Source organism: Hyperolius riggenbachi, chromosome 2, assembly GCF_040937935.1.
Source record: "Hyperolius riggenbachi isolate aHypRig1 chromosome 2, aHypRig1.pri, whole genome shotgun sequence".
Taxonomy (NCBI): Eukaryota; Metazoa; Chordata; class Amphibia; order Anura; family Hyperoliidae; genus Hyperolius; species Hyperolius riggenbachi.
Window position 1 is genome coordinate 101,261,203 of NC_090647.1, and position 27,482 is coordinate 101,288,684.

Sequence of the window (27,482 nt, forward strand, 5' to 3'; positions counted from 1 at the left end):
AAATACTCAAGGTAAATTTGACAGACCTTTTTTTAAATTGCAGAGTGCTGAAAAGTTATTTTAAACTTGGAGCGTGGAGCGCTAGCAAGCACCTGGCCGGTGTATGAGAGCAACACATGTGGAAAAGAGGCTAATCTATGTGCAGAAGCACTCACACTCTGTGAGATCGCCACTATTACAGTTTTACAATGTAGCAAACTAGTCCAGGTCACCACCAACTGGCAAATTATTCTTTGTATCCTCTGTGTAGCAGTTTCAGATATCTGGTTATTATCCTGACAGTCTGAAGTGCAAATGGTATGTCAGCCCCAGTATTACATCTTTTGGCAACATTTAACAATTATTCTACTTAGTTTCTACTTTTGAGTTCACTTGTCATGATACTACCTAAACAGTTGGTAAGAGTGATAAGCAGGTGGCCAATGGTGTTGCCACATACTTCAGGAGATCGAGAATTTGAGGTGCAAATCTCAGCTGGGAGTTCAGGCCTTCAACCCACCAATCCTCAGTCACTGTTAATTATGACGGATGCCCCATTGACCAATAGAAGCAAGAGGAGACCTGGCTGAGCTCAGCTTTAGGAACACGTGAGATGAGTGTACGCCAGGCTTTAGGATATCTGGGCTACTTGGGAAGGCTTGTTTGGTTGGTGTATGAACAATGTTAATGGTGTGGACATAAAGAGCTTAGATTAAAATGAAGCTTTCTTAGAATATTCACAATTTGATACATTTATCAGACCTGGTACAAGGAAAAGTAATCAAAACTAAAACAAAACAAGAATAAAAATGGACCTGTTGCTCAATCTGTGATCTTGATATTTGCTCCAATTTGTCTTTCACTGGCTTTGAAAAATCTGTCTACTAAGGGTAAGGTTGCAGCCTATGAAGCTATACTCTTCTATATTCATTTTCGCACAAAATAGACCACAGAGAGCTGTAATAGGTCTTTCTGCAAGTGGCTTATCTCTGTGGAAACCCCACTGTAGTGACCTGTCATGTCGACTAAAGGTTCATTTAAAGTTAGGTGGGAAATTTGGATTGTATCTGAGTCTGTGTAGCCATTGCTCTGCCCATATAACTGAGCCCTCGCATGTACGTCAGTGAGGACCCCCACCCACTCTGTGTAGCCATTGTTCTGCCCACATGACTGAGAGCTTACCTGTATGTCAGTGAGATCTCTCACCCACTCAGTGTAGCCATTGTTCTGCCCACATGACTGAGAACTTACCTGTATGTCAGTGAGGTCTCTCACCCACTCAGTGTAGCCATTGCCCCACCCTCATGACTTGAGACCTCCCTTGTACTTCAGTGAGATCGCGAACCCACACTTTGTATAGCATGGACAGTTGATAGGCTGTCTGTCAGATTTTTAGAGCTTTTTGTTTGAATGGCTCTCTGTATAAATGTTTGCTGTTTTATTCTCTCTCTCTCTCCCCAGATAAACAATGCGGGGTGTATGGTGAATAAACGGGAATTAACAGAAGATGGCATAGAAAAGAACTTTGCAACAAATGTCCTCGGTAAATGGCACAGTTTTTAGTAGAATCTTATTCCCACACATTGTCCATAGGTTGCATTATGTAGGCAGAATCATTGTATGTCAGTGATGGCTAACCTTGGCACTCCAGCTGTGGTGGAACTACAAGTCCCATGAGGCATTGCAATACTCTGACAGCTCTAAGCATAAGTCGGGGAGGCAGAGGCATGATGGGATTTGAAGTTTTGTCACGGCTGGAGTGCCGAGGTTAGCCATCACTGTTGTATGTGAAATGCTTATGATCCTCACAAAATTGCCCAGCAGAGGGCATTGCAGAGGAAAACACCTTCTCATCCCTAAATGCTGACCGGTTCATCAGTGGGTTAAAGGACAACTGAAGTGAGAAGAATATGGAGGCTGCCATGTTTATTTACTTTTAAATAAAACCAGTTTCCTGGCAGCCCTGCTGATCTGTGTTCAGACACTACTGCTGGCTGCAGTAGTGTCTGAACACCACCAGAAACCAGCATGCAGCTAATCTTGTCATATCTGACTATGTCAAAAAATGCCTGATCTACTGCATGCTTGTTCAGGGGCTATGGCTAAAAGTATTAGAGGCAGGGGATCAGCAAGGCAGCCAAGCAACTGTTATTTCTTAAAAGGAAATAAATATGGCAGCCCCCATATCCCTCTGCTTCAGTTGCCCCATTTTTTAGGGAGACTACACACCCACTTGTGTGACCATGAATAATTGTATACTGTATGCTGCTTACGGTACTTATCAATCGCTATACCAAAGTCCTTCTCCAAGTCTGATGTTCCCCATTGATAATTAGAATAAGGACTCACACTCACAGGATTCAGTTCCCATCAATTTGAATAATCTGTGTAGCATTCAGTCAGTATTACACGGCATGTACATGTAGTGCAGATAAAATAATCACCTACTCAACAGGAATAATGGGCATACTCTGTCCTAGAATTAATTGATAGAAAAGGCAAATGAGGCAATGCACCAGGACAGAGCCCCAAAATAAGACTAAAAAGAAAAACCTAACAGGCAAAAAATTAAAAACAAAGGGATACAAAATTGAATGTTTTAACCTGGAAATGATTGTATAGGCCACCTTGCAAACTTCTCACATAAATGCATTTAAGAGGAGCAGACAAGAATGAGTCAAAGAACACAACATATGTGATGGACAGTCACAAGTCTCTAGTAGCAAAGAGCTAGTGATGGTCATGTCTAGAACTTATGAAGCATGTGATTGATAGATATGGAAGTCTCTGATTTGCCAGTTATGATCATGTGCTAAAGCGGGATATGATCTCAGGAAATCAGAGACGGAATCGCTGGAAACTGTCAGAGAAAAAAGTTTCCATGAGGTTTATACTAAAGATCTTTAGCGATGGGATGTTGACCACAGCAATAGACCACAAGTAGATTGCCAACGTCAGGATCGTTAAACGAAGAAGTATGAAGAGGGATGTTCCATAGACTTTAGCAGAAAGATCATTAATAGGCCTATACACACTGGGGTCGTTAAGCAAATCAGTCATGATGGTCTTTCAAAATGCATGAGCATTGACGTACATTGGCTGTCTCTAACCAATTCCTGCTTTTTTCTTTTTCCTTTAGAAGATAGTTACACAATGTCGTATTTTTTGATTGAAGCTGCCTTATTTGCCTTTTCGCATATCGTGACCTGAAGAATTGAGATTCTTCATAGACCAGTTTCATGAAAGTGTCAGTTAGTTGAACAGATAGTGGCTTTTATGGACAGCTTTAGAATTTGGTCTTGAGTACAATGCAGAGTACTTTGCAAGGCAGAGTGAGAAGTCTCTTGTTCCCGCTGCAGGAGGTGGTGGCAGAATATGCCCATTATTGAAGTGCTGTGGTCTGAGTCTGCACTGCTGGCAGCAGGCCAGGCCCCATACAGTCTGATGGGCAATGTTATTCCACAATACAAGCCGCTTCTCTGGAGCCTTGTTGTTCTGTCCGTGAATTAATTACATGAATGTGATACAAATCAAGCCAGTAAGAGACAGATTGTGCTGTTTTAACTGTGTGGTAAATTGGTTATTTCAGATCCTTTTTTTTTTCTCCTAATTGGTCTGACTTGCTCATACTGAAATCTGATAATGGTTAGCTTGCTGGAGGATTCTTTTTAAGAGCAGGACCTTGTTGTTCTGAGGCTGCAGATATCGGAGGTCCATGAGGATCTGGAGAGGTTCCTTCATTTTGAGTCATACGATGTACTGAATAAACAGAGTTTCAATAAACTGGAGCTGTTGATTATGGATATGAAATATGAAGTTTTTAAAGAGGACCTGAGCTGAAGTGCGGGTTAAAAACCAAATACTTACCGAAGAGGAGGGAAGCCTCGAGATACTGTAGAGGATTACCGTGTCATCCTCGCTGTTAGGCTACTTACACACCAAGACGTTGCGTTTTAGGGGACGTTATGGTCGCATAACGTGCCCCTAACGCAACGCATGGTGGTGCGGGAGAGGACGTTGGATTGAGCCGCGTTGGGCGGCTCTATCCGCATATGGTCTCCCAGAGTGGCGCTGATTGGCCGGCGGGACCACGTGATGCGGAGCGAGACACTCCCCATCACGTGGTCCCACTGGCCAATCAGCGGCCGCCAGTGCAGTGCATATTAAGTAGTCATGTGCGCGGCTACTGTAGCGGCATCTCCCCGCCTCCTCTCCGCCCCCCACTGAGCATGTGCAAACAGTCTAACGTAGAACGCACAGCATGCTGCATTTTCACTACAACGTGCAGCGTTACATGTAATGCAACGTGGGCAGTGTGAACCGCCCACTTGTGTTACATTGCTGTGCGTTGGGGGAGCGTTACAGGCTGCACTAACGTGCACCTGTAACGTCCCACTGTGAAAGCAGCCTTACTGCTGCTGGCCTGGGCCCTCAGGAAGATCCAGGCTATCCTTCTCTTCATGCCTGAGCATGGCCACACCTGCACAGTAACACGGAGCCACCCTTGCACAAGCGTATCAGCTTACAGTGCAGGCGCAGTATGGCTGCACAAGTATTGCCGCGCATATTCTATAATCTTCAGGGAGTCCACACTCGATGGAGGTCCAGAGCATGGCGTGGGAAGCCTCTACAGCAAAGCTGGGCAAACTACATGACTCACCAGCGTATTGCATGCTGGCTGCCAGCCAGGGAGGGTGAAGGAGAGAGGAGGAGGCCAGGCATGTTAGGAATGCAGCCCGCGATCTGCATAATGCAGCCCAGGCCGCGCAAAGTTTGCCTAGGCCTGCTCTACAGGATCCAGAGGCTTCCCTCTACCTTGGTAAGTAAGCTTCTTAACCCAAGGTTCACCTTGGGTACACTTTTTAAGGGATGTGAAAGACTATACAATGAAGGGGATTTATGGGTGGGGCAGATGGGATCTTCTACCTGTGTTTATTTTTTCAGAGGATTAGCATTAGAAGTATTAAAGTACATGAAGTAAATATAAACTGATTAGATAAACAATTGTATAAATAATCCTAAAGAAGATTTTCCTGTTATATTGCATTTAAAAGTTAAAATCTACCTTTTTAAATTTTCTTGTACCCATATGGGTACATTCATGTACCCATTTGGGTACATGGCGGCAGGTGCAGCTCCCTTACAGATAAAATATACCCTACATTTCAGAATTGGATTTATTTTGCCAACTGCGACAGTTGTCATACCCGGAAATGGTTATGGTACACACCGCCATTGGACATAGTGCAAATTTACATACAGTGAAGAACAGCCATAGAATGAAAACTTAGGCCTAGTGCACACCAAAAACCGCTAGCAGATCCGCAAAATGCTAGCAGATTTTGAAACGCTTTTTCTTATTTTTTTGCAGCGTTTCAGCTAGCGTTTTGCGGTTTTGTGTAGCGGTTTTGGTATAGTAGATTTCATGTATTGTTACAGTAAAGCTGTTACTGAACAGCTACTGTAACAAAAAACGCCTGGCAAACCGCTCTGAAGTGCCGTTTTTCAGAGCGGTTTGCGGTTTTCCTATACTTTGAGGCAGAAACGCATCCGCAATCCAAAATCTGCAGCAGCCCGGGAGTATGCGTTTCTGCAAAACGCCTCCCGCTCTGGTGTGCACCAGCCCATTGAAATACATTACCCTAGCGGATCCGCACCCGCAAGCAGATCGCAAACCGCAGCGGAAACGCTCCGGTGTGCACTAGGCCTTACAGATATTGAAGCCTAGGTAAAAGAGATGCAGGGGTACCATGTTAGGTTTTGCTGTGTGAGGGACTTGAGTTCAGAAGTAGCACTGCTTGGGGGGGGGGTTGGGGGGGGGGGAGTTCCTGTGCCTGGGGGTTTTGGTGGGAATAGTTCTGTAGCAGCAGCTTGATGGCAAGCGGTTGAAGAAGCGACTGCCTCTCAGCCTGAGGTGTGGAGGAGGTCAAGTGGTGGCAGGGGTGTGCCAATTTATTCTTTCTGCAGTGTTTATTACTCTTTATAGTCTGTGCTTGTTGCTTGTGTTAGCGCCTGCATACCTTACAATGATAGAGGGGCAAAGGAAAGCCTCTATGGTAGCAGTGTAGAAACGTCATCAGCTCCTGTGGCACACCGAACTTCCTCAGTTATCTCAGGAAGAACAACCTTTGCCGAGTTTTTTTTTTTTTTTCTTTTGGCATTTGGTGGTGGAATCTCCCCATATCAAGTGGTTGGTGATGTTGTGCAGATGATCCGAACATTTCTCTCAACCACACTCTTTTACACCTTCTAGAAACATTTTATCAGAATCTGACTCCTCTTCCTCTGCAGAGAAACCATCATTCTTTAAAGGGGCACTACAGCGAAAAACTGTAAAATTTAAAATATGTGCAAACCTATTCAAATAAGTTGTACATTTTTTTTTTTATTTTTTTTTTTTCTGAGTAAAATGAGCCATAAATTACTTTTTTCCTATATTGCTGTCACTTACAGTAGGTAGTAGAAATCTGACAGAAGCGACAGGTTTTGGACTAGTCCATCTCTTTATAGGGGATTCTCAGAAATAGATTTATTTTCAAAAGCACTTAGTGAATAGCAGGTGCTCTGTTCAACTGCCAAAAAACTATGTAGCGAGCAAGGAAGCTGGCCAGCATCATTGTTTAAAGCCTTTTTTGGGAATATCTTTATAAAGAATAAAAGCCTTGCTGAGAATCCCCTATGAAGAGATGGACTAGTCCAAAGCCTGTCACTTCTGTCAGATTTATACTGTCTACTGTAAGTGACAGCAACATAGGAGAAAAGTAATTTATGGCTCATTTTACTCTGGGAAAAAAATGTACTTCTTATTTGTATATGTTTGCACATATTTTAAATTTTACAGTTTTTCGCTGTAGTGCCCCTTTAAAGAACTTATTTTGACCTTAATTACTCTGTATTTATGAGCATATAAAAGACTGACATTCCAAAGTGTTTCTAATGGCCCATACTCACGGGCAGCAAATGTTGCCTGTCGCCAGCACACGTGAGCGTGTGGGCGACAGGCCGGCGACAGCTCCTCACCAGGTCCTTCCGCTTACACACGCGGAAGAGGGACCAGCGGCATGACGGAAGCTGTCGCCGACGTTCCTCCTCCCTCCGCCGAAAGCTCTTCATACCTCAATGGAGGTTGCTGTCGCTAGTCCGCGTACTTACGCGGACTAGCGACAGCTGCGGCGGAGTTGCGGCGGCGACTGTCGCCAGGCGATTGAACTTTTCAATCGCCCGGCGACATCAGCGACGAGCGACAGTCGAGGTGCGCGCCCGTTGCGACAGTTCGGGGTGCGCGCGGCCCATACTCACGGGCGACCTGTCGCCGCAACACACGCGCGCGCGCGCGCCGCGTGTTGAGGCGACAAAAGTCCCTCGTGAGTATGGGCCATAAGGGCTGGTTCATACTGTGAGCAATTTGCTTTGTTTGCCAGGCAGTAGATTTGTAATGATGTGTGCTGCTGGAGGTCGGGGGAAGCACCATTACTTACCAAGGCAGGTCCTAGAATTTTGCTGCTTGAAGCAAATTTGTGAGGGTGCACCCCCATCCCCAGGAGAACATTAATTAAGGGGCGTGGCAGCATACACAGACTGGCAGCAGGCAAGATCTGTGCTCTGTGAGTCAGACAGAAGCAGCAGAGAAGAGGGGGAGACCGAAAAACGTCAGCTGAGTGTAGAGCTGATGCTGACCCCTACAGTCTGCTGCCCTGAATCACATGATTCAGTCGTTTTCATGGTAGAGCCGCCCCTGCCAACGAGGTGCTGATCCTCTGGCCCCCGGCCTGTACGGGATTTTCTATCTTCTCAAGCCGACCAGCAGCTTCAGCAGGCCGGGGGCCAGAGGATTAGCACCTCATAGGAAGGTAATGGTGCTTCCCCTGACCCCTGGCGGCACATACCATTACAACCTACCTTATGGGGAGGTTTGTTGTTTTAAATTACTGCTCAGGTTGCTTTAAATCTAAGTGTCAGGAGTTTATATTCTGTGTCTCCATGCATCAGGGAATGGAGTGTGATCTGATGCCACAGGCTGGCATTAGAGCTGACCTTATACTGATGTATCAGGCATTATGTTGTTACTGCAGCAGAGGCTGGTATACTTCTTCTGACATTCCACATTTATTGACACTGAAAGCTGGCATTCTATTCAATGTACAGAGGGCAAAGGCTGGCATTGTGCTTTGTGCTGAGGTTGCACATTCTGCAATCGCCTACACTGAAGCGGCAATCCTAGCATGCCGCACCGGTGTGACTGTACTGCACTGAAAGGGCGAAATAAAGAGGGGATTGCCCATATATCACAGAAGTGCACTTTATATGCCTGATCTCATCAGTGATATATGTAGCCCCTGCTTTTCTTTCACTGTCTTGTAATTGTTATCGCTATTGGAAATGGCCGGGCTAACTTGCGATCCTCTCCTTAGGTACCTACATTCTAACTATAGCACTGCTGCCAGCACTGGAGAAGGAGGAGGATGCCAGAGTGGTAAGTTTTTTTTTTTTTGTGTGTGTGTGTTTTCAATGGTAGGTATTAAACTATCATTGCCACAGATAGAATGCCTGGGAGCTTTTGTAATAATCCAAATCCCCATGCACTGCACAGACTAGCTTTAGGCTGGTTTCAGACTGAAAACCAGCATTAGTGATGCGACTATATAAAGACTTTTTAATTGCAGGGGAAGGGGGTTTGGGGTTGCGGCAAAAATACGGTACCACGCCGCCTCTGTGTAAAAGGGCCCTCAGTCTTATACCCTGCAGCAAGTTATCACTGCAGCATCAGCAGAGTTACTGATGAGCCTGCAGAGCAAAGAAAAACTGTCTATTAATCAGGCACTTAGGTTCATAGAAGGGCTTATAGTGTTGCCAAACTGTTGGTGCGCAGGGTACACACTTGACTGTGTTTGTGCGCGTTTTCTGCACAGGAAAACTGAGAACTCATGTTAAAGGATCACTGTCGCAAAAATCGTAAAATTTTAAATACCGGTATATATAAACCCATACAAATAAGAGCACTAGATAACAAGGAGATAAGCGCTACACCATTTAAAATAAGCACTATTGGCACTTATTGAGTCGGAGCTGCCCCTTCTATATATCATTTCTGAGTCTCTTCAGAAGGTAGCGCATACACAACCATCACTTTTTGGGTAAGATTGACAGCAATGCTACTTCAAAAGTCTAGATCACAATCCACATCTGTTAGAAGCAGGTCTGTGGTCTTCATAAATTCTTCTATAACTTCCTACTGCCTCCACCAACACCCTGTGAGGAGACACTCACCGGATTCCAAGACCTCCACTCAAGTCTAGTAGCGCTTTGGGACTCTTCAGGCCGTCCACCACCATACGGAATTAAAGCTTGACACCATAGACTTTCCCTCTTCAATCAATCAACCAGAGCAGATTTGCCTCCGATTTCCATAAAAGCATGACCTCAAAACAAATGCCTTACATAGTGTAAAACCGTAAACACCCATTGCCCTCACAGATTGCGCTCTTTAATTTCCAGCATAGCGTTTGGTTACGGCTCTCCCCCGTTCAGTTGGGCACTGGCTGGTACTTGTAGTTCCTCTGCTGCAGCGGGTTGGCGTGCACCTCCAATACTGCTACAGATCGGGACAACGCTCGATAACCGTCACGGTTCACCGCTCTCACTTCCGCAGCCAAACTCCGTCTTACATGTTTCGTCGTAATGACTCATCAGAAGCCTATAAGGCGGAGTTTGGATGCGGAAGTGGATGTAGTAGGAAGTTATTGAAGAATTGATGAAGACCATAGTCCTGCTTCTAACAGGTGTGGATTGTGATATAGACTTTTGAAGTAGCATTGCTGTTAATCTTGCCCAAAAAGTGATGGTTGTGTATGCGCTACCTTCTGAAGAGACGAATACAAATAAGAAGTAGGTTTCTTCCAGAGTAAGATGAGCCATACATTACTTTTCTCCTATGTTGCTGTCTCTTACAGTTAGTAGTTGAAATCTGACATTACCGGTTTTGGTCTAGTCCATATCATCATGGGGATTCTCAGCTTGACCTTTATTATTTATGAAGACACTCTCTGAGAGCTTGTTCAGTTCACACTGCAGGCGTTTTCGGCTTTTTTTTCACCCACGTGCGGTTTTTAAAAACGATTCCGCCTCAATAGAAAGTATAGAAGAAATGCAAAACGCTCACAGAATCGCTTTGTGCAACAATTGCGTTCGCGTTAAGAATAAATACATTGTTCACAAGGGGACAAAATTTGGACTCTGACACTCTGGCTCGCCTGGGACCCTTCCCCTCTCCCCCTTCCCACCCCCGCCCCCTATTCCCGACTGGATGGGGGAAGCTGTATGATCTGGATGTAGAAGTGAATGAGGAAACATATGTGGATTGGATGTAGAAGTGAAAGAGGTAGTATGCGTGGAACGAATAGAAATGTCGAGATTATATTATGGAAATGGGGGAGACAAATAATAATAGGAACTTGATATAAATGTAATCATTCTCTGCCTATTTTTTAACCCAGAGAGCCCTAAAACCTGGAAGGAATGGTCCTCCAGATAACGGGCCCGAAAGATGAAATGTACTAATATTGAAATATAGAATATGACTGGATATGGTTTATATGTATTTGAATGTAAAAACTTTTTGTATAAATAAAGAATCTGGAAAAAAAGAATAAATATATTGTACTTATTCTTTTTCGGGTCAAAGAGTTCACTTCCTGACTTGCGTCAGGGAGTGAATTACAAAACCGCTTGGGAAAACCGCTTAGAAAACCACTAAGCACAAAAACGAATCGCCCACCCAAGCACCGGGAATCGGAAAAGAAAGGCGCCTCAAAAAAACCCCAACGCAGACTGACACGCGAACGGAACGCAATGTGAACAAGGCCTGAAAAAGATTTATACAAAGATGCTGCCAAGCCTCCTTGCTCAACATACACTTTTCTGGCAGTTGGACGGAGCAACAGCCATATTCACTAAGTTCTTTTAAAAACAAAGAAAACCCTGAGTATCCTTCATGAGGAGATGGGCTAGTCCAAAACCTGTTGGTTATGTCAGTTAAGTGACAGCAACATAGGAGAAAAGTCATGTATGGCTCTTTTTACTCTGGAAGAAATGTGCTTCTTATCTGTATATGTGTAGTATCACTCAGTAGCGCTCCGCTTTCATCAAATTCATCAAGATAAAACCCATAGGAATTGCACTCACCCGTTCCTTATGACCACCGTGAGACCGGTCATAAATCGCTTGTGTGTGTGTGTGTGTTGCCTCTGGTCTGAGGGGTCTCCACTCCGCAGGCGGGCTGTCCAGTCCTCAGATGCCGTATTATTTCTGGTACCTCACTTGTACAGTCCTCTATGAGTTCTTGACTTTGGAAATTTGAGGTTGTCCCAGCGTGAGCGAAAGTTCCGTCCCCGGTATTCTCCAGGCAGCGGCAGCTCACGCTGGGACAACCTCAAATTTCCAAAGTCAAGAACTCATAGAGGACTGTACAAGTGAGGTACCAGAAATAATACGGCATCTGAGGACTGGACAGCCCGCCTGCGGAGTGGAGACCCCTCAGACCAGAGGCAACACACACACAAGCTATTTGACCGGTCTCACAGTGGTCATAAGGAACGGTGAGTGCAATTTCTATGGGTTTTATCTTGATGAAAGCGGAGCGCTACTGAGTGATACTACACAGACTTTTAAAGGGAATTTGCTTAACCCTCCCCACAGAGCGGAAACGCACAAAACGGACGAGTGCGCAGTGGACAGTTATTCAGACTGCACTCTAATGAACTTTTAATATGCACTTTTAATACTTTTAATTTATGTGGAATATTCACAATTCTTACTGAGTAAATAACCATCCAATTATTGTAGCGCTGTCCAACAAACAATATCGTCTTATCTTTATATGTTTACACATATTTTAAATGTTAAGATTTTTGCAGCAGTGGTCCTTTAATGAATGGGCTAGTTCACACTTAATGCGTTTTTCATGCGCTGAAAAAAAAAAACCTTGACATTCTGCATGATAATTCTGCACATTTTGTCATTTCTCAATCACATTGTCCGTTCTATCAATTACATTAGCTGCTGGGAAAAAAAGCAAACATTTTCCTGCATACAAACACACATGTGGCTTGATTCACAAAGCCGTGCTATGCATTTAGCACACAAAGTGACGCGCGCAAAGGTGTACATGCGCGCTAATGTGGCAAAGTGCGCACGACAACCTTTGTTAGCGCACGCACGTAAATCTTTACATGCGCAAACCTTCGCGTGCGTCCCATTGCGTGCCAAATGCATAGCACGGTTGTGCTATGCATTAGCGCGGCTTTGTGAATCAAGCCCCATGGTGTGCAGAAAAAATGCGCACAGAAAACTGAAAGAAAAGTGTGTTCCCTACCTTACATATTTCTCCATAGATGTCACTGAACATCTCCCTTTACATTACCATATTTTTCGGACTATAAGACGCTCCTGACCATGAGGCCACATACAGACATCAGACCATAGTCTTTGGAAAATGAAAGATCACAGACCAATCTTACCACCCTTCCTGTAGTATATGAGCCATACTTTACACAGTCTTTTCTATGGAGCTGAACTCCACATCAGAAAAAAATCATTGCAAGATGCTGCACACACAGATGCTGTACAGACACAAAAGATCAGTATCTGCAAAAGATCTGTTCCTGCCAAAAATCCATTCCTGCAAATTGCAATGATAGTCTATGAGATCTGCAGATCATCATACACACATGATTTAACTGACATTCATCTGCAGATCTGCAGATCTGAAAATCCATCCTGGTGGATCTGATCTGCAGATGAATGTCAGTTAAATCATGTGTGTATGATGATCTGCAGATCTCATAGACTATCATTGCAATTTGCAGGAATGGATTTTTGGCAGGAACAGATCTTTTGCAGATACTGATCTTTTGTGTCTGTACAGCATCTGTGTGTGCAGCATCTTGCAATGATTTTTTTCTGATGTGGAGTTCAGCTCCATAGAAAAGACTGTGTAAAGTATGGCTCTTATACTACAGGAAGGGTGGTAAGATTGGTCTGTGATCTTTCATTTTCCAAAGACTATGGTCTGATGTCTGTATGTGGCCTAAGACGCACCTAGGTTTAGAGGACAAAACCAGGGGGGAAAAAATATACTAAACCTAGTGCATCCATTGTGAAGGGGCATTAGGTGGATTATGCCCCTTTATGCCCCCCTGTAGCCTCCATTTGTCCCCCTGTGTCCTCCTCTGCATGGGCACAGTACAGGGAGTCCCCAATATTTCGAGGGTTGGAGGTTTGTATTGGCAGGCATTCACAAGTCAGGGACTCCCTGCATTTGGACTATAAGACTTTGTGGGAGAAAAAGTGAGTCTTCTAGTTCAAAAAATACAGTAATTAACTTGGAATTTTAGTTGAGTAGCTTTTAAGAACTGTTGACAGGTTTTCCCGCAGTCAAATGTGTGCACTGTAAATCTGATTACATTATTTTCATTACAGGTGTTTTCTGTATTGTTCTAAGCCTAGAGCATATTATTATTTAGTATTCACATAGTGCTTCATCTTCCACATCGCTGTACAGAGTATATTGTTCCTAACTGTCCCTCAGAGGGACTAACAATCTAATACCTACTATAGTCCTATGTCTATGTATGTATCATGCAGTGTATGTATCAGTCTAGTGCCAATTTAGGGATGTGGGAGGAACCTGGAATGCCTTGAGGAAACCCACACAGACACGGAGAGAACATACAAACTCTGTGCAGATAGTGCCCTGTCTGGGATCTGAACTGGGGACCCAGCACTGCAAGGCGAAAATGCCATCCTCTACCCCACCGTGCTGCCCTCTACATCTTCTTCTTCACCAGCTTTTAGCGTGTTGAATGACTGACTTGGCTGCCTGGCTTGTGTTAGATGCATAGGCTGCACTGCATACAGAGGCCAGCAGTATGCTCACCATGCCCTTGTTCCTTGTTCTATTTCAGGTAACGGTCTCCTCAGGTGGCATGCTGGTGCAGAAGCTGGATGTGTCAGACCTGCAGTTTGAGAAGGGCACGTTTGATGGAACAATGGCATACGCACAGAATAAGGTCTGTCCTGGTACGGTTTTCTTTTCTTTTTCACATTTCCTTGGAACTTTCACTTTGGGAAAATTAAAGCTGGCATCATTTTAGTTTACTTTCCCCATGGGAAAAATATGCTGCTAGAGAGATCTGCAGCAGCCCAGCACATCTCCCTGGAATCATCACTGCAGTTTTCCCTCCATCCTCCAGGTGGCGCCGTAACCCTGTAGTGGGAACGGCGATCTCACCAGGGGGCTCCAGCGCCTACGTGGAGAGGAAGAAGCATGGCTGCCCACGTCTGGATCCCCCGGGGGTGGGGGGAAGGGGGGGGGGGAGTGTGAGTGAAACCGGCCGCTGCTCAAAAGGCTCTGCACAGTCCTGCTGGTGGCTACCACGAGTCATGCTAGGGGTTACCGCGCCTGTCTCGTGATTACCGCCAAGGAGGTTAAAGGACAACTCAGGGCGCAGTGTAGGAGGGGGCACACAACTCACTCAGCTATCATTCCCCTGTCATGTTTGAAGCAGAGAAATAAGAAAAGGGGATACATGGCAGTGATTGCAAGCCAGATAACTAGAGATAAGGCTGTTGGGGGCCCTGGGGTGCCTGTTAGTCTAATGGCAAACAGTGTGTGACGGCGGGGTGGGAGGGATGGAGGGGCGCACTTTGGTGTCTCAGCCTTGGGTGCTGGAGGACCTTGTCCCGGGTCTGTTAAAGGGAACCTTAACTGAGAAGGATATGGATTTTTCCTTTTAAAATAATACCAGTTGCCTGACTCTCCTGCTGATCCTGTGTCTCTAATACTTTTAGCCACAGCCCCTAAACAAACATGCAGATGAGGTGCTCTGACTGAAGCAGAATATTAATGAAGTTATGGCAGTTGGGATGTGAATGTAGTTTGCAGTATGATTAGGGGGAGTAAGGAGGAGTGAGGGAGCGGGTCCAGGGTTGTGGCACTTGGCGGTAGTGGGACTGTTATAGCCCTGATACGATTTAACATGCTGATTGCTGTGTATGTATTTCTTACAGAGACAGCAGGTGATCTTAACTGAGCGCTGGTCCAAATCAAACCCAAAGGTCCATTTTTCTGTCATGCACCCAGGCTGGGCAGACACACCAGGTAAGACTGGGTATATAATTGTATTTGTAGTAAAGCTGACAAGACATGCATGGTCACTTTAAAGGATACCCGAGGTGAAAATAAACTAATTAAATAAACAATTGTATCTAGCCTTCTTCTCCTAAAAATGACTTTTTAAAATATTCCACAGTTTTATTTTATGTTTAATTTACTTTTTAAGTTTGTACTCTCTTTATTCTTGCTCAATGACACATTCATTGAAGTATGCCAGAGCTAAAATCTATTAACTATTAAACATTTGTATCTCTTTCCTGCTCTCAGAAGCCGTTTTCTGCTAGGAAAGTGTTTTATAGTTGTCATTTCTTATCAGTGAGGGTCATACTGTAGTCTGACCCAGTCCTGTCACCTTTGGGGTATCCTTAAAAGGGATCTCCGCATTCAATTTTGAAAAAAACAATAAAATTAAACAACCCTCCCTCTAAGGGAAGTTTAATTATGTGGCCTTTAGTGCTGGAGCAGGCATTAACTTCATGTAAGCAAATCAATTGGATCTACATTTCCCAACATGCGTTGCGCGACCCCGACATACATTGCACAGCCCAGAGACCATAATGCGTGGGTTGGCTCTGTTTCACAATCCTCCAATGTGTATCTCCATTATGGAGAGAAAGACAGAGTAGGTGTATCCGATAGGTGTTTGTGGACAATTTATTTGTGTTTCCTTCGTCTTGTGCCAAAATAAGGAATTGCTACCTGTGTAAAGCCTTAAAGGGAAGGTCCAAGCAAAATAAAGAGTTTCACTTACCTGGTGCTTCTACCAGCCCCATGCAGCCATCCTGTGCCCTCCTAGTCACTCACTGCTGCTCCAGTTCCCCGCTGGCAGCTTGCCAACCTCGGAGGTCGGCGGGCCGCATTGCGTACATTTTTGGATGCCCCAGGTAAGTAAAACTCATTTTTTTATTTTGCTTGGACCTTCCCTTTTAATGATGCACTTCTAAATTTAGTGTGGCAGACTTGGCATTGCTAGATTTCAATAAAGCGTTATGGATTCCCTGCCACTCCTAATAAGACAGTCTGGAATCTCTTTATGCACTTCAATAACAAAAACAAAAGACCGAGAGCCCAAATTGTGCAATATCTTCAAACTGTTGGATTGTTAATTATTGATAAAGGTTATACTCACAAACATAGGTTGCCCCTAGGCAACCACTCCATATGCCAGTGGGGAGAATTAGTACCTGACCCCACTCAGGTATAAGATGTCGCTCTCTGTAGATAGAAACCAGGAAAAAATCCTTACCACCACAGGTGGATCACTTGTTATTAGGATGCAGACCAGAGGCGCCAAAAGAGTAAAAATGCAACAGGATTTAAAAATGGGGGGAGATTGTTTGTCACGACTCACCACCCATAAAACCAAGAACCAGCATAAGACTCAGTGTTCAGATGAACAAAACAATTTATTGGTACTCCCAGGTGCTACGCGTTTCACGGGACAATCCCGCTTCCTCAGGCAATCAAACAGGAGTACAAGCTAATAGGGGTCTGGTATGCTCTCAGCGCCTTCAATGGAATCTCTTTATAGTGGTGTGGAAAACGCACGTGCTGCACTGTGCATAGGAGGAATGTAGTATTATTATTTATTATTATTGTTGATTTTATATAGCGCCAGCTTCTTCTGTGGCGCTGTACAATAGCATACAAGGTATAACAATACAGAGTATACAATACAACAGTTGATACAAGACAAGAGGGTATAACAGCTAATACAGTGAATAAATTAACTACATGTTTTTACAAAAGGTGGGAGGTATGTACACCCATTACACAGCATTGTGAGACAAAAGGGGAGAGAGCCCCGGCCAAAAGGCCTTACAGTCTAAACATTTAAGGTATAGGACAGTAGGTAAGGGAAGCTGTGTATGGGGTGGTAGAAATGGTGGTCAGTGGGCAGGGTCCAAGGTAGGAGAGTATGCTTGCCTGAAGAGGTGAGTTTTCAGATTGCGCCAAAAAATAGTAAGTGTGGGTGAGTGGCGGATGTGTTGAGGGAGAGTGTTCCAGAGGATTGAGAGAAGTCTTGTAAGCGGAAGTGGGAAGAGGTGATCCAGGCTCCAGGCTCATCTACAGCCTTTTCTCAAAGCTTCTTGTTTATTCATGGCGATGCTTGCATGAAAGTAGAAATCAAGCCCACACTGACTACAAGTGAAGCTTGAATGGAAAATTACAATGCTGCTCACGTGATAAAATGTTTTCCTTTTTAACCAAATGACAGTCTGGCAAAGTGTACCTCCTGGAAGTTCGTGGCCCTGCTTCTGTGCAGTGCGGCCGCACTGCGCAGGGCACATCATGCTCATTGGGGAAAAAAAGCAAAACCCAACCAGCTCCGTGCTACTGCGCAGGTGCAAGCACCTCTTGTTCATGGAAAGATGCACTGCCACGCCCACTCTCCAGTTACAGTTTAAAGGACCACTGTAATCAGAAGAATATGGAGGCTGCCATATTTATTTCCTTTTAAACAATACCAGTTGCCTGGCAGCCCTGCTGATCTATTTGGCTGCAGTAGTGTCTGAATAACACCAGAAACAAGCATGCAGCTAATCTTGTCACAATTGACAATAATGTCAGATACACCTGATCTGCTGCATGCTTGTTCAGGGTCTTCGGCTAAAAGTATTCAAGGCAGAGGATCAGCAGGATAGCCAGGCAACCGGTATTGTTCAAAAGGAAATAAATATGGCAGCCTTCATATACCTCTTGTTATTGTTGTCCTTTAACCACTTCACCTCTAAATGTGACCACACACCATACATTTTTTTTTTTTTTTTTAAATATCTTTTCAATTCAAGAATTGCAGTAAATTTTTCTGACTGATTGCAACATTTCAAAACTCTGACCAATGTACCACACACGTTTAATTTTTCCCCAATTATGATAAAAAATGATTGGGTTTGTTCACCATTCAATCTTCATATACATTGATCAGAAAAATCCAAAACTGCTGATCATCTTTTATCAAATAAAAAAGGGAAATTCAGATTGCTCGATTGAGTGAAAACATTTTTTTTTTTTTTTTTTGGTTCAACAGATCGTATTAATCGAGTGGTGAAAAATTGGACATTTTAATTGTATGGTGTGTGTGGCAACCTTAATGGTTTTTTCCCCTTAAACACCAGAGCGATGTTCACATTTCAGCCCATGTGCCCTTGCATCAGGAGCAAACAGGGGTGATGATCTATGCCCCTGGGAGCTCAGGTGAGATTTTCAGGGACATAGATACTAATCCCAGGGGAGGGGAACTAATTAAATACTAATTGGTATACATTGGGAAGTGGTGTGTAGATGGATGAGAGTTTGGTATGCATTAGCACTGACACATGCTTAACGCCTATCTGTTCCATCCCCATGGTCCATACTTTATACAGTATCTGACTGCTCTTTTCTCTCATTGTTAACAAGCTGTGAGGTCTTCAATGCCAGACTTCTATGAGAAAATGAAGAACAGATTACGCACGGAGGAACAAGGAGCAGACACTGTGGTGTGGCTGGCCATATCTCCTGCAGCAACCAAACAGCCAAGTGGACTCTTCTTCCAAGGTATACACTGCATGCATGGTCTGTGGAGCCCTCATACTGCCCCGGCATGCAGCTCTCATAGAAAATGTGGTCTTCTTCAGTAAAGCGGTGTGCTCAGGGTTGTGACCTGTAGCAGCCAATCACGTTTTCGTGTACTGAAATCAGATCCATTCACCTGTCATTAGACATATGGAATTTGCCACTGTGGACCACCTACTGAAGATGTATACCATGTATATACTGTCTGAATGATATCTATACACACGTAAAATGTTATTTTTCGATATAGCACCATCATCTTCTGTAGCGCTGTATAGACTGCAAGTTAGACAACAAGAACAGCATGCAACAATACAACTTCATACATACATACATACATACATACATACATACATACATACATACATACATACATACATACATACATACATACATACATACATACATACATAAATAATGCATAATATAATCAGAAATAATAAAATGGGTATGTTTTGCTAGAATCCCTGCAGCTGGGTAAGGATGGTCAATAAGATGCAAATCTTTCTAAGTTGATACAGGGTTATGTACATTTTCAGTGCCTATTTATACAGCTTGAAAATGGACAAATCAAATTGCACCTTGGAAGGATTTGATTGGTCCATCTTCAAGCTGCATACATTTGCATAATCAACTGGGAATTCTTATCATCTCAGTGGCCATCACTACAGCTGGGACATGAAACAGTGGAGGTAGTGCTGGATTTCTGCAAAGATTACATAAGCTGTGGCCTAGCGAGCTGCCCTCCAAAGAGGACGGTGGATATGGAAGAGCGGGGCTTCTGCACATGGAAGGCCAGGCAGCAGACAGCTGCACATGCAAGAGAGGAAGACTGCACATAGATGAAAGGAGCAGCTACCTATGTATGGGGCTATGCATTGAAGGGTGGCCTGCTGCTAATTCAGGTTGCACATGGGAGGAGATTGAGGGAAACGCTTGATCTACATCCAGTTACAAGCGAGTGATGTGGAAAGTTGATGTCTGCTTGCCATGCTTATCATGATGCCGCTGACTGTATCATAACTTGTCCCAGAACCTGAAGTCCCAGTCATGCTTATTGTGGGAGAGCAGCAATTACATTATATGTTTTTCACAGATTCTCTTTAATAATGAGGCACTGCAACCAACAGTACTTTGTATCTCACACCTGTCCCTTCACCCACAGAGACATTTATTTATCATCTCTGTACATGCACAGCACATCAGCCTGCCCTCATTACTACAAGGGATGAGGGGATGAAGATCACAAGAGACAGGATGTTTGTATCCAACCCAAAGGATGGTGAAGACACATAATTTTCTGTGTCAGTGGTATAATTGCATGCTGTACAGATGTGCAATGAATAAGTGGGCTTGATAATGTATGAAGATCAGGGCGAAGAGCACAATTACAGCAGTTGTCCATGACAACAGGATTAGTTGCTGTGGACAACCACACTACTTTTGTTCCATTTTTCTGTAAAAGTGTTGAGCTAACCCTAGAATTTCTTTCCCATGATTTAAAATACAATGGGCCAGATCTATAAAGACAAAGCTACCAGAGCAGATGAAGAATGGTTGCCCAGTGCAGCCGGGTAAATGATACATGTTAAGTGGAATATTTATTCAGTTGTTCTGGCAGTTTGGTTACCCTTTTGGGCAGTGGTCACACTTATGTCCGCAGAAAAAACTGCCATGTTTTTCCACTGACAAATCTGCATTGTTGGCCGACAGCCAGCTGAGAGCAGCTGACTGTCGGCAATAGGTGTGACCATTCATAAGAGAAGAGCCATTCGGTGGAAATTATACTGCGCTCAACAATATGGGAGGAGCTCTGCCACACCTGCACTATAAACCATTCAAATAATTATAAATATGCATATATGCTAGCAGGGCTGTGGAGTCGGAGTTGTGCAATTTTGGGTGCCTGGAGTCGGAGTCGGGAAAAAATGCACCGACTCCGACTCCTAATGAATTTGTAACTGTAGTTAAAATAGAAAATATGATAAAATGTTCTATTTCTCAGATAATAGTCATTAAAAATAATGTATATATACAGTAATAGCTGTGCTTAGTCCACAAAAATGAAATAAACCAATCAAAATTAGTTACTTGTGCTGCTTCAATAAAGCAGTCCCCGTATTTTTAAGGTCAGATATACATATCTGATTGTGACTGTATATATGATGTGTACACAGGAATCTCTTATATATACTAAATAACATCTATGCTGTAAGAATAAAGCCTGATGTGTAGCTGTGTCACTAATAGAGATGGTCAATGAGATGGAAATAATTCCGCAGTGATGCTGATTTATGCAAATGTATGCACTCCCTTTGCTGATGAAATCAAATAATTTGATATGTTGTTAAAATTTGGTTTGGTGACTACAAATTAAAGGGTACCTGAGACGGATGAAAAGTAAAGTTTTATACATACCTGGGGCTTCCTCCAGCCCCCTTCAGGCTAATCAGTCCCTCGCTGTCCTCCACCACCCGGATCTTCTGCTATGAGTCCTGGTAATTCAGCCAGTCAGCGCTGTCCGGCTGCATGCCGCTCCCACAGCCAGGAACCTTCTGCACCTGCGCAATAGTGCTGCACAGGTGTAGTATGCTCCTGGCGGCAGAGTGTGTGCATGCGCACTACGCCCGACTGGCTCAAGTACCTGGACACATAGCAGAAGATCCAGGTGGTGGAGGAGGACAACGAGGGACTAATTATCCTGAAGGTGGCTGGAGGAAGCCCCAGGTATGTATAAAACTTTAATTTCATCTGTCTCAAGTTTATTTTGTTACACAGTAGTACTATACTCTACATATGCTCTCCCCACAGAGCTGCAGGGAATCCACTGAGAATGTTGTGCACATTGAACATAGAGGTGTTGTCTGTCACCCATAAACCTTGTTCAGATTGTGCATGAAGAATGTGTAATAGAGGAAGAATCTCCTCATTCCCCTGCAGAGTACCTGCACATCACTCTTACATGTACCCATACTTACATTGCCTAGGGCCTGATAGATGTTCTTTGTTCCGGTTTGTACCTTTTACAAGTACTCTTACCAAGGACTAGTTTTAGTCTAAAGGGAATAAATATAGTAGTCTACATATCCTTCTCACTTCAGTTGTCTTGTAAAATTCCTAAGCGTTGGCAGTTAAGAGACGAATTTCATGTTACATACTTTTAATCAACAAAATTGTAATATGCAAATTAGAGGAGTCGGAGTCGGTGGAATCCTAAACTGAGGAGTCGGAGTCGGTGGATTTTTGGACCGACTCCACAGCCCTGTATGCTAGCATGTCTGACGCATCATTTTGAGAAAGTGTGGGGACTCGGTGTAACACAAGGGAGGTCCATCTATGCATGATGTACTTAATGGATGAGCTTACCTGATCTCTGAACAACTATCCTACTCAGTGGTGAGTAGATTGTTCGTGAGTGGATTGTTCAGAATCAGCCTTATCAGTCCGCCGACAGCGCATACACGCGCGCTACTGTTGGCTAAAAGTCTGCCCAGCGAGAGGGTCCGGCAGACTCGTAGTTGCTGCTGGTAGTGCGTGTGTACGCACCTAAGACTGCCTTATCCATGATTGACTCTCATGGCCTTTGCTTTATTCATGATTATGATGCTGATATTAATAGTAGTAGATGGTTGTGTTACAAAAGTGTTTTGTTTTTTTTTTTTTTTTTTTTAGACATGTGCACATTGTTATTGTTCTTTCATGCATAACTGTTTTGTATTCGATATGATTATTAATAAAGCAAAGTTGTGAACACTAAAAAAAAAGCGGTGGCTGCTATGCCCACCCCATGAGGAATGGATGTATGCAACACTTCCATGTCGATGCTTGCAGTGAGGTCAGTATCAATGACCTCCACTGTATCAAGCAAACTCTCTAGGCATCTCCAGTATCTCTCATATAGGATGGAAGGGCCTCCACCATATCCTTCAATTTCACATCAAGATATTTCCATAAATTCTCCAGTGGGCCACCATTGCCAGAGAAAATAGTGTGGCTGGACAACATCTTTGTGAATTTGATCTTGTGGGATTCGATAGATCTCAACTTTGCAGACCTCAAATACGCTCTCAGAGACAACCCTGCCACGTATTATTCATCAAGGAGTAAGTTGACCTTTTCTTTCACTGCTGGGAAGGGGTCGACCTAAGCAGTATATATGTATCTGTGTCATTTAACAGCCGCAAACATCCCCCCGGTAGTATTCCGTGGTTCAAAGCGCTGCGTTTCCCTATTTTGTATTTTGACTTCCTTTTAACGGCTGCTGGATCAGGGTTGGACCTGAGGGAGCGTGAGACCAAGGTAGGGGATGTTTCAAGTGAAGAGTCTGTCTCATCTAGGAGGCAATCGAGAAATCTGAGGGCTTTCATCTCCCCCAGAATATTAAGTTGAATGGGTGTTCTGGAGAGGGTATCCTCAGCCCCACCATCGTATGTGAGAGACAACTGAAGAAACCTCAAGAAAAGGCACAGATCTCTAAAAAATGTAAATTGGGCCCCATTCTGTCAGCTATGGGGAATTTCCTGCAAAAAAAAGCAGTGCCAGCGGGGTTTTTTTTTTACCGCTGTGGGAAAATGCCCATTGCATTGTGATTGTGCATTGGGAAGCATGTGCAGCATTATAGGAAGCATTATACGCATTGCGTAAAACGCATGCGATTTTGACCCCTGCCTTAGTTTCCTTTGCACCCGTCTTTATAGATTTGCCTCAGTGTGTCCTCATTTAATATACTATACAAGAAACCACAAATCTGATGCAAGTTTAATATTGTGTATTTGTTTTATTTTCTGTTTCAGATCGGACACCGGTTTCTACTCATTTGCCCCTGGCCAGTACACACTCCTCCCCCGCAGATGAAGAGAAACTCCTGCAGACATTACAGGACATGGCACAGCGGTTCAGCCCAGAGGCCTGTACAGCATAGAAGGCTGCCCAGAGTCCATAGAGAAGAGAAGAATCCCCTCCTACAGAGTATTCACAATTCATACTATCCACAAAATCTTTTCACTGAATTTTTTTTATATATACGCCTTCAAGTTGTGAATATTTTGAAGGGGTGATTCTTTTCTATAGCCACTGTTTGTCAGTCCTATCTTTCTCCTATTGGTGGGATGGTGACTTGCATTTGGTACCTGGATCACTGCCAGGCTCCGATAAATGTCTGGCCAAAGTCCATGTATGTATTTTACAGTGCAGTGATGGTGATAAGACTGATGAAGACTACAAGACCTGTTATAATATATAGTTTACCTCAAATTATTAAAGGTACTCATAGACTTAATACTTTGGCAAGCTGAAAGGGTTGATATTGGTGATTTTAACTGACCATCAGCTGCACAGAAGGCTGCTAACTATGAGAACATTAGATCTTTTGCAGCCAAAACCTTCCATTAGGTACTGGGGAGAGTTGTGTAGTCATGACAACCTACCTAGTCGTGAATACAGAAATACCATTTGTTGTTGAATCTGTCCATTGCCGGTCAACTTTTCTTTGCTGCCGCCAGGTCAGTAGGCTATTGATAATTCTTGCTATCCATAGGTGTTTACTGACCTGCCATGCACAGACTGCAGTTTCAGGACTAATCCATTAGCACCAGTTTGATTGTCCCACTTATAAAGCTATATTTATAAAAGAGCAAAATCATATGTTTTGTTTTTAAATGGTGGTGATTTGGGGTGACCAATATACTTATGCAGCTTGAAAACTGGTCAATCCAAATGCCACTGTGGCATCTCATCCATTATCGCACTGTGTAATTTTTACATAAAAAAAGCATAAAGTATGTATCAATTTGGAATTCTTTCCATCTCGGGTGACCATCGCGAGTAGGGATTAGTTCACTGTGGCAATTGGCACATATTAGTAATGATCATTTAAACCGATTATCATGCAAATTTTTTTTTCCTCTGGCTTAAAGGGGAACTGAAGAGAGAGGTATATGGAGGCTGTCATGTTTATTTCCTTTTAATCAATACCAGTTGCCTGGCAGCCCTGCTGGTCTATTTCTCTGCAGTAGTATCTGATTTAAAACCAGAAACTAGCATGCAGCTAGTCTTGTCAGATCAGACTTATAAGTCTGAAACACCTGATCTGCTGCATGCTTGTTCAGGGGCTATGGCTAATAGTATTAGAGGCAGAGGATCAGCAGGGCTGCAAGGCAACTGGTATTGTCTAAAAGGAAATAAACATGACAGCCTCCATATACCTCTCTCTTCAGTTCCCCTTTAAGTGCCTAAGGCCTGATTTCTGCTGTAAAAGGTCAGGTGAGGGAGCAAGGGCTAGAGCTCTATGTATACATACCTGGTATAATAATTCATCTTTAGCCTGTACTTCCCGCCTAACTCTGGTACTACACAAGGATGCCCTGACATCAGTGTAGGCAGAGGAGATATGGAGCACTACAAATGCCAAATGATTGTGTGTGTGTCTTTAATTTAAAGAAATAATAAAGTGCCTGAGTCCATCATCTTTCACTCACAAATGGTAGGGCTTGTGATGTCTAAGTCAGCACTGCCCTGCACCACTTGCCACACTCCACCTCCGTGTGCGTGATTTGCAGCTTTGCTATCTCTGGTGAGCCATTCTGTTTTTTGTTTTTTGGATGTTTTTTTTCAGAAGGTTTCTGTAGTTGCACAAATCATTTTTTTCACGGGGCAAAAACTATAAAAGCAAAATATGAGCATAAGGTCACACATGCACGCACACACGCGCTTTTAAGGAAACTCCCTGTTGTCTTGAGAAAGCCCAGGTAAGTGGGTGAAACATGTAGGATGGAGAAGGTGGAACAGACTGGACCTCTAAACCCATGTGGCTGGAACACGTATGTTCGTGATTGCAGCATGGCTGTGTGGCTGCACTGCCCCCTTACCCAGTGTTACCGCTATCCCAATTGTGGTCTTACAGTCTGACTGCTGGAGGATCAGGTTTTTTCTGTTTTTAGGGATTGGGGCTCTCTGTTGTTTGGAAAGCTCGTTTTAGACTCCATTTACTTTAGTCTAGTGTTTTTGGAAAAGCGCTGTAGTGGGCCAGAGCCCTGAGAATGTCTGACATGATTTTACCTACTCTGTGTTCCTACTGAATGGTAACAGCGTGCAATATCGGGACGAGCGATGGAACCCCCGGTGCTGTGCCTCCAGGGTTATAGGTGTCCCCATGGGCCCTGTGTGTTAATACTTTACCTGTTTGTGTCCACTATTGGCTCCATGCACACATGCCCAAGTATATGCTGGCAACAACTTGGGGCACATGTATGTATGTATGTGGGTGGAGCCAGCAGGTAAAGTATTAACATGGGGCCCAGGGGGACACATTTTACACTAGGGGGGGGACAGTAACGGATGCGGCATCACAAGACTGATTCCCGAGAGATTTATGCTGAACTCAATTGGTAATCGGCCTGCGGTGTATGGGCAGGCAACAGACCTCCGAACAGATTCCAGAACAGATTTGTCGATCTGATGTATGGACACCCTAAACGGTGCCATCAGAATGAGGATTTAAGTTCATATGTATCACAGCTTGTTTGAACATTTTACTTTATGCTGTAAATTACAGTATTTGTATTGTGTGACTAAGTGAAAATGCCACACTGTTACTATGGATCATGGCTGCATAGTACAGAAATGGCACATTGCTGTCAGCCAAATTGACAAAGAGCCTTTGTGTAGTGCTAAAACGTCACAGCTTGCGATATTGGAGGAACTTGTGTGAGGACAATAAAGCTGTTCAGTTGCTTTTTTTTTTTTGTAGGAGATGAAATGCACAGCATGCCTTTCTTCTTCACTGTATAATAAATCTATGGTCATACATATGAAATCACCACCGGGAGACTTTGGTGCAGGATACAGCCGGTATATGACTTATCCTGCTGCTCACAAGTCCCGGCAGTGTTAAATACTATTCCCCCTCCAGGTCCACGTGTATGGTGGGGAATAATGTAATTCGGCTTCCAGCTATGGCTGGCGGCCGAATTAGTGTTTTAAATGTAACTTCAGCTCAGTCTTCAGCCGGTGCTAGTTACTCAGTATGCGCTGCTAAAGCTGTAATTCCTATTACGGTTTATGATGGTGCTGGCTGTGCCCAAATCTCCTGCGCTGAATCAGCGTGCTCGATCCATGGTGGGTCCTATTCCCCATTGGGTGTATTGTGTAGTAAAGGGTAATATATTCTATTCATGTCCATGATGAGGCGTGGTGATTCCCTCTGCATTGCTCACGTGGTCAAGTGGGAGTTAATACAACTACTTATATTTATACATTTTTGATCCTTGATTTAATCTTAACTGGCCTTCGCAGTGGCTAATTTTGATGTAACGTTTGCTCTAGCAGTCACACAGAATATACTCTAGTGATTGCTTCCTCTGAATAATTGGTTTGGTGATTTGGTAACATTATTATCAATATACTTTCACATGTGATGAATGATAGCCTTTGGCACTAATTTTCAGTCTATGGTGACATCCGCGGGAGTGAGGACATGGCAATGCAGGTGCAGTGGGTTTTAGACTTTAGTCTGAAATTCCAGAAGTGAACCGGAGGCGGGGCTGGAGCATCGGTGAGCGGCTGCGCTGGCACAGGATGTCTTCGGGGGACCATTAGACGCTCCGGGTAACTTCAACTCATTTTCCCCCAACAGTATCCATTTAAGTACAGGAATATTTTTTTGCTGTTGTGAGAATGTAAAGGTTTTTACTGGTAAGTCTTCTTTCCTTTTCTTTGTAAAACTACTAAATATATAATTTACAAAGAGCAAGAAAGCTGCAGTAATGTGAATAAA

The 27,482-nt window shown here is 43.7% G+C and overlaps 1 protein-coding gene across 1 annotated transcript in view; it reads left to right on the plus strand.

The window, feature by feature from the left end:
• DHRS12 (dehydrogenase/reductase 12) overlaps window positions 1–24,491 on the plus strand; it is a 45,685-nt gene extending 21,194 nt beyond the window's left edge. The window contains exons 5-10 of the mRNA XM_068267126.1: window positions 1,441–1,522; window positions 8,391–8,452; window positions 13,941–14,045; window positions 15,046–15,136; window positions 18,554–18,691; window positions 23,503–24,491. Of these exons, the coding sequence (XP_068123227.1) occupies window positions 1,441–1,522; window positions 8,391–8,452; window positions 13,941–14,045; window positions 15,046–15,136; window positions 18,554–18,691; window positions 23,503–23,630 (606 nt within the window). The 3' untranslated portion in view covers window positions 23,631–24,491. The remainder of the gene's footprint in view (window positions 1–1,440; window positions 1,523–8,390; window positions 8,453–13,940; window positions 14,046–15,045; window positions 15,137–18,553; window positions 18,692–23,502) is intronic.
• The last annotated feature ends 2,991 nt before the right edge of the window (window positions 24,492–27,482 follow it).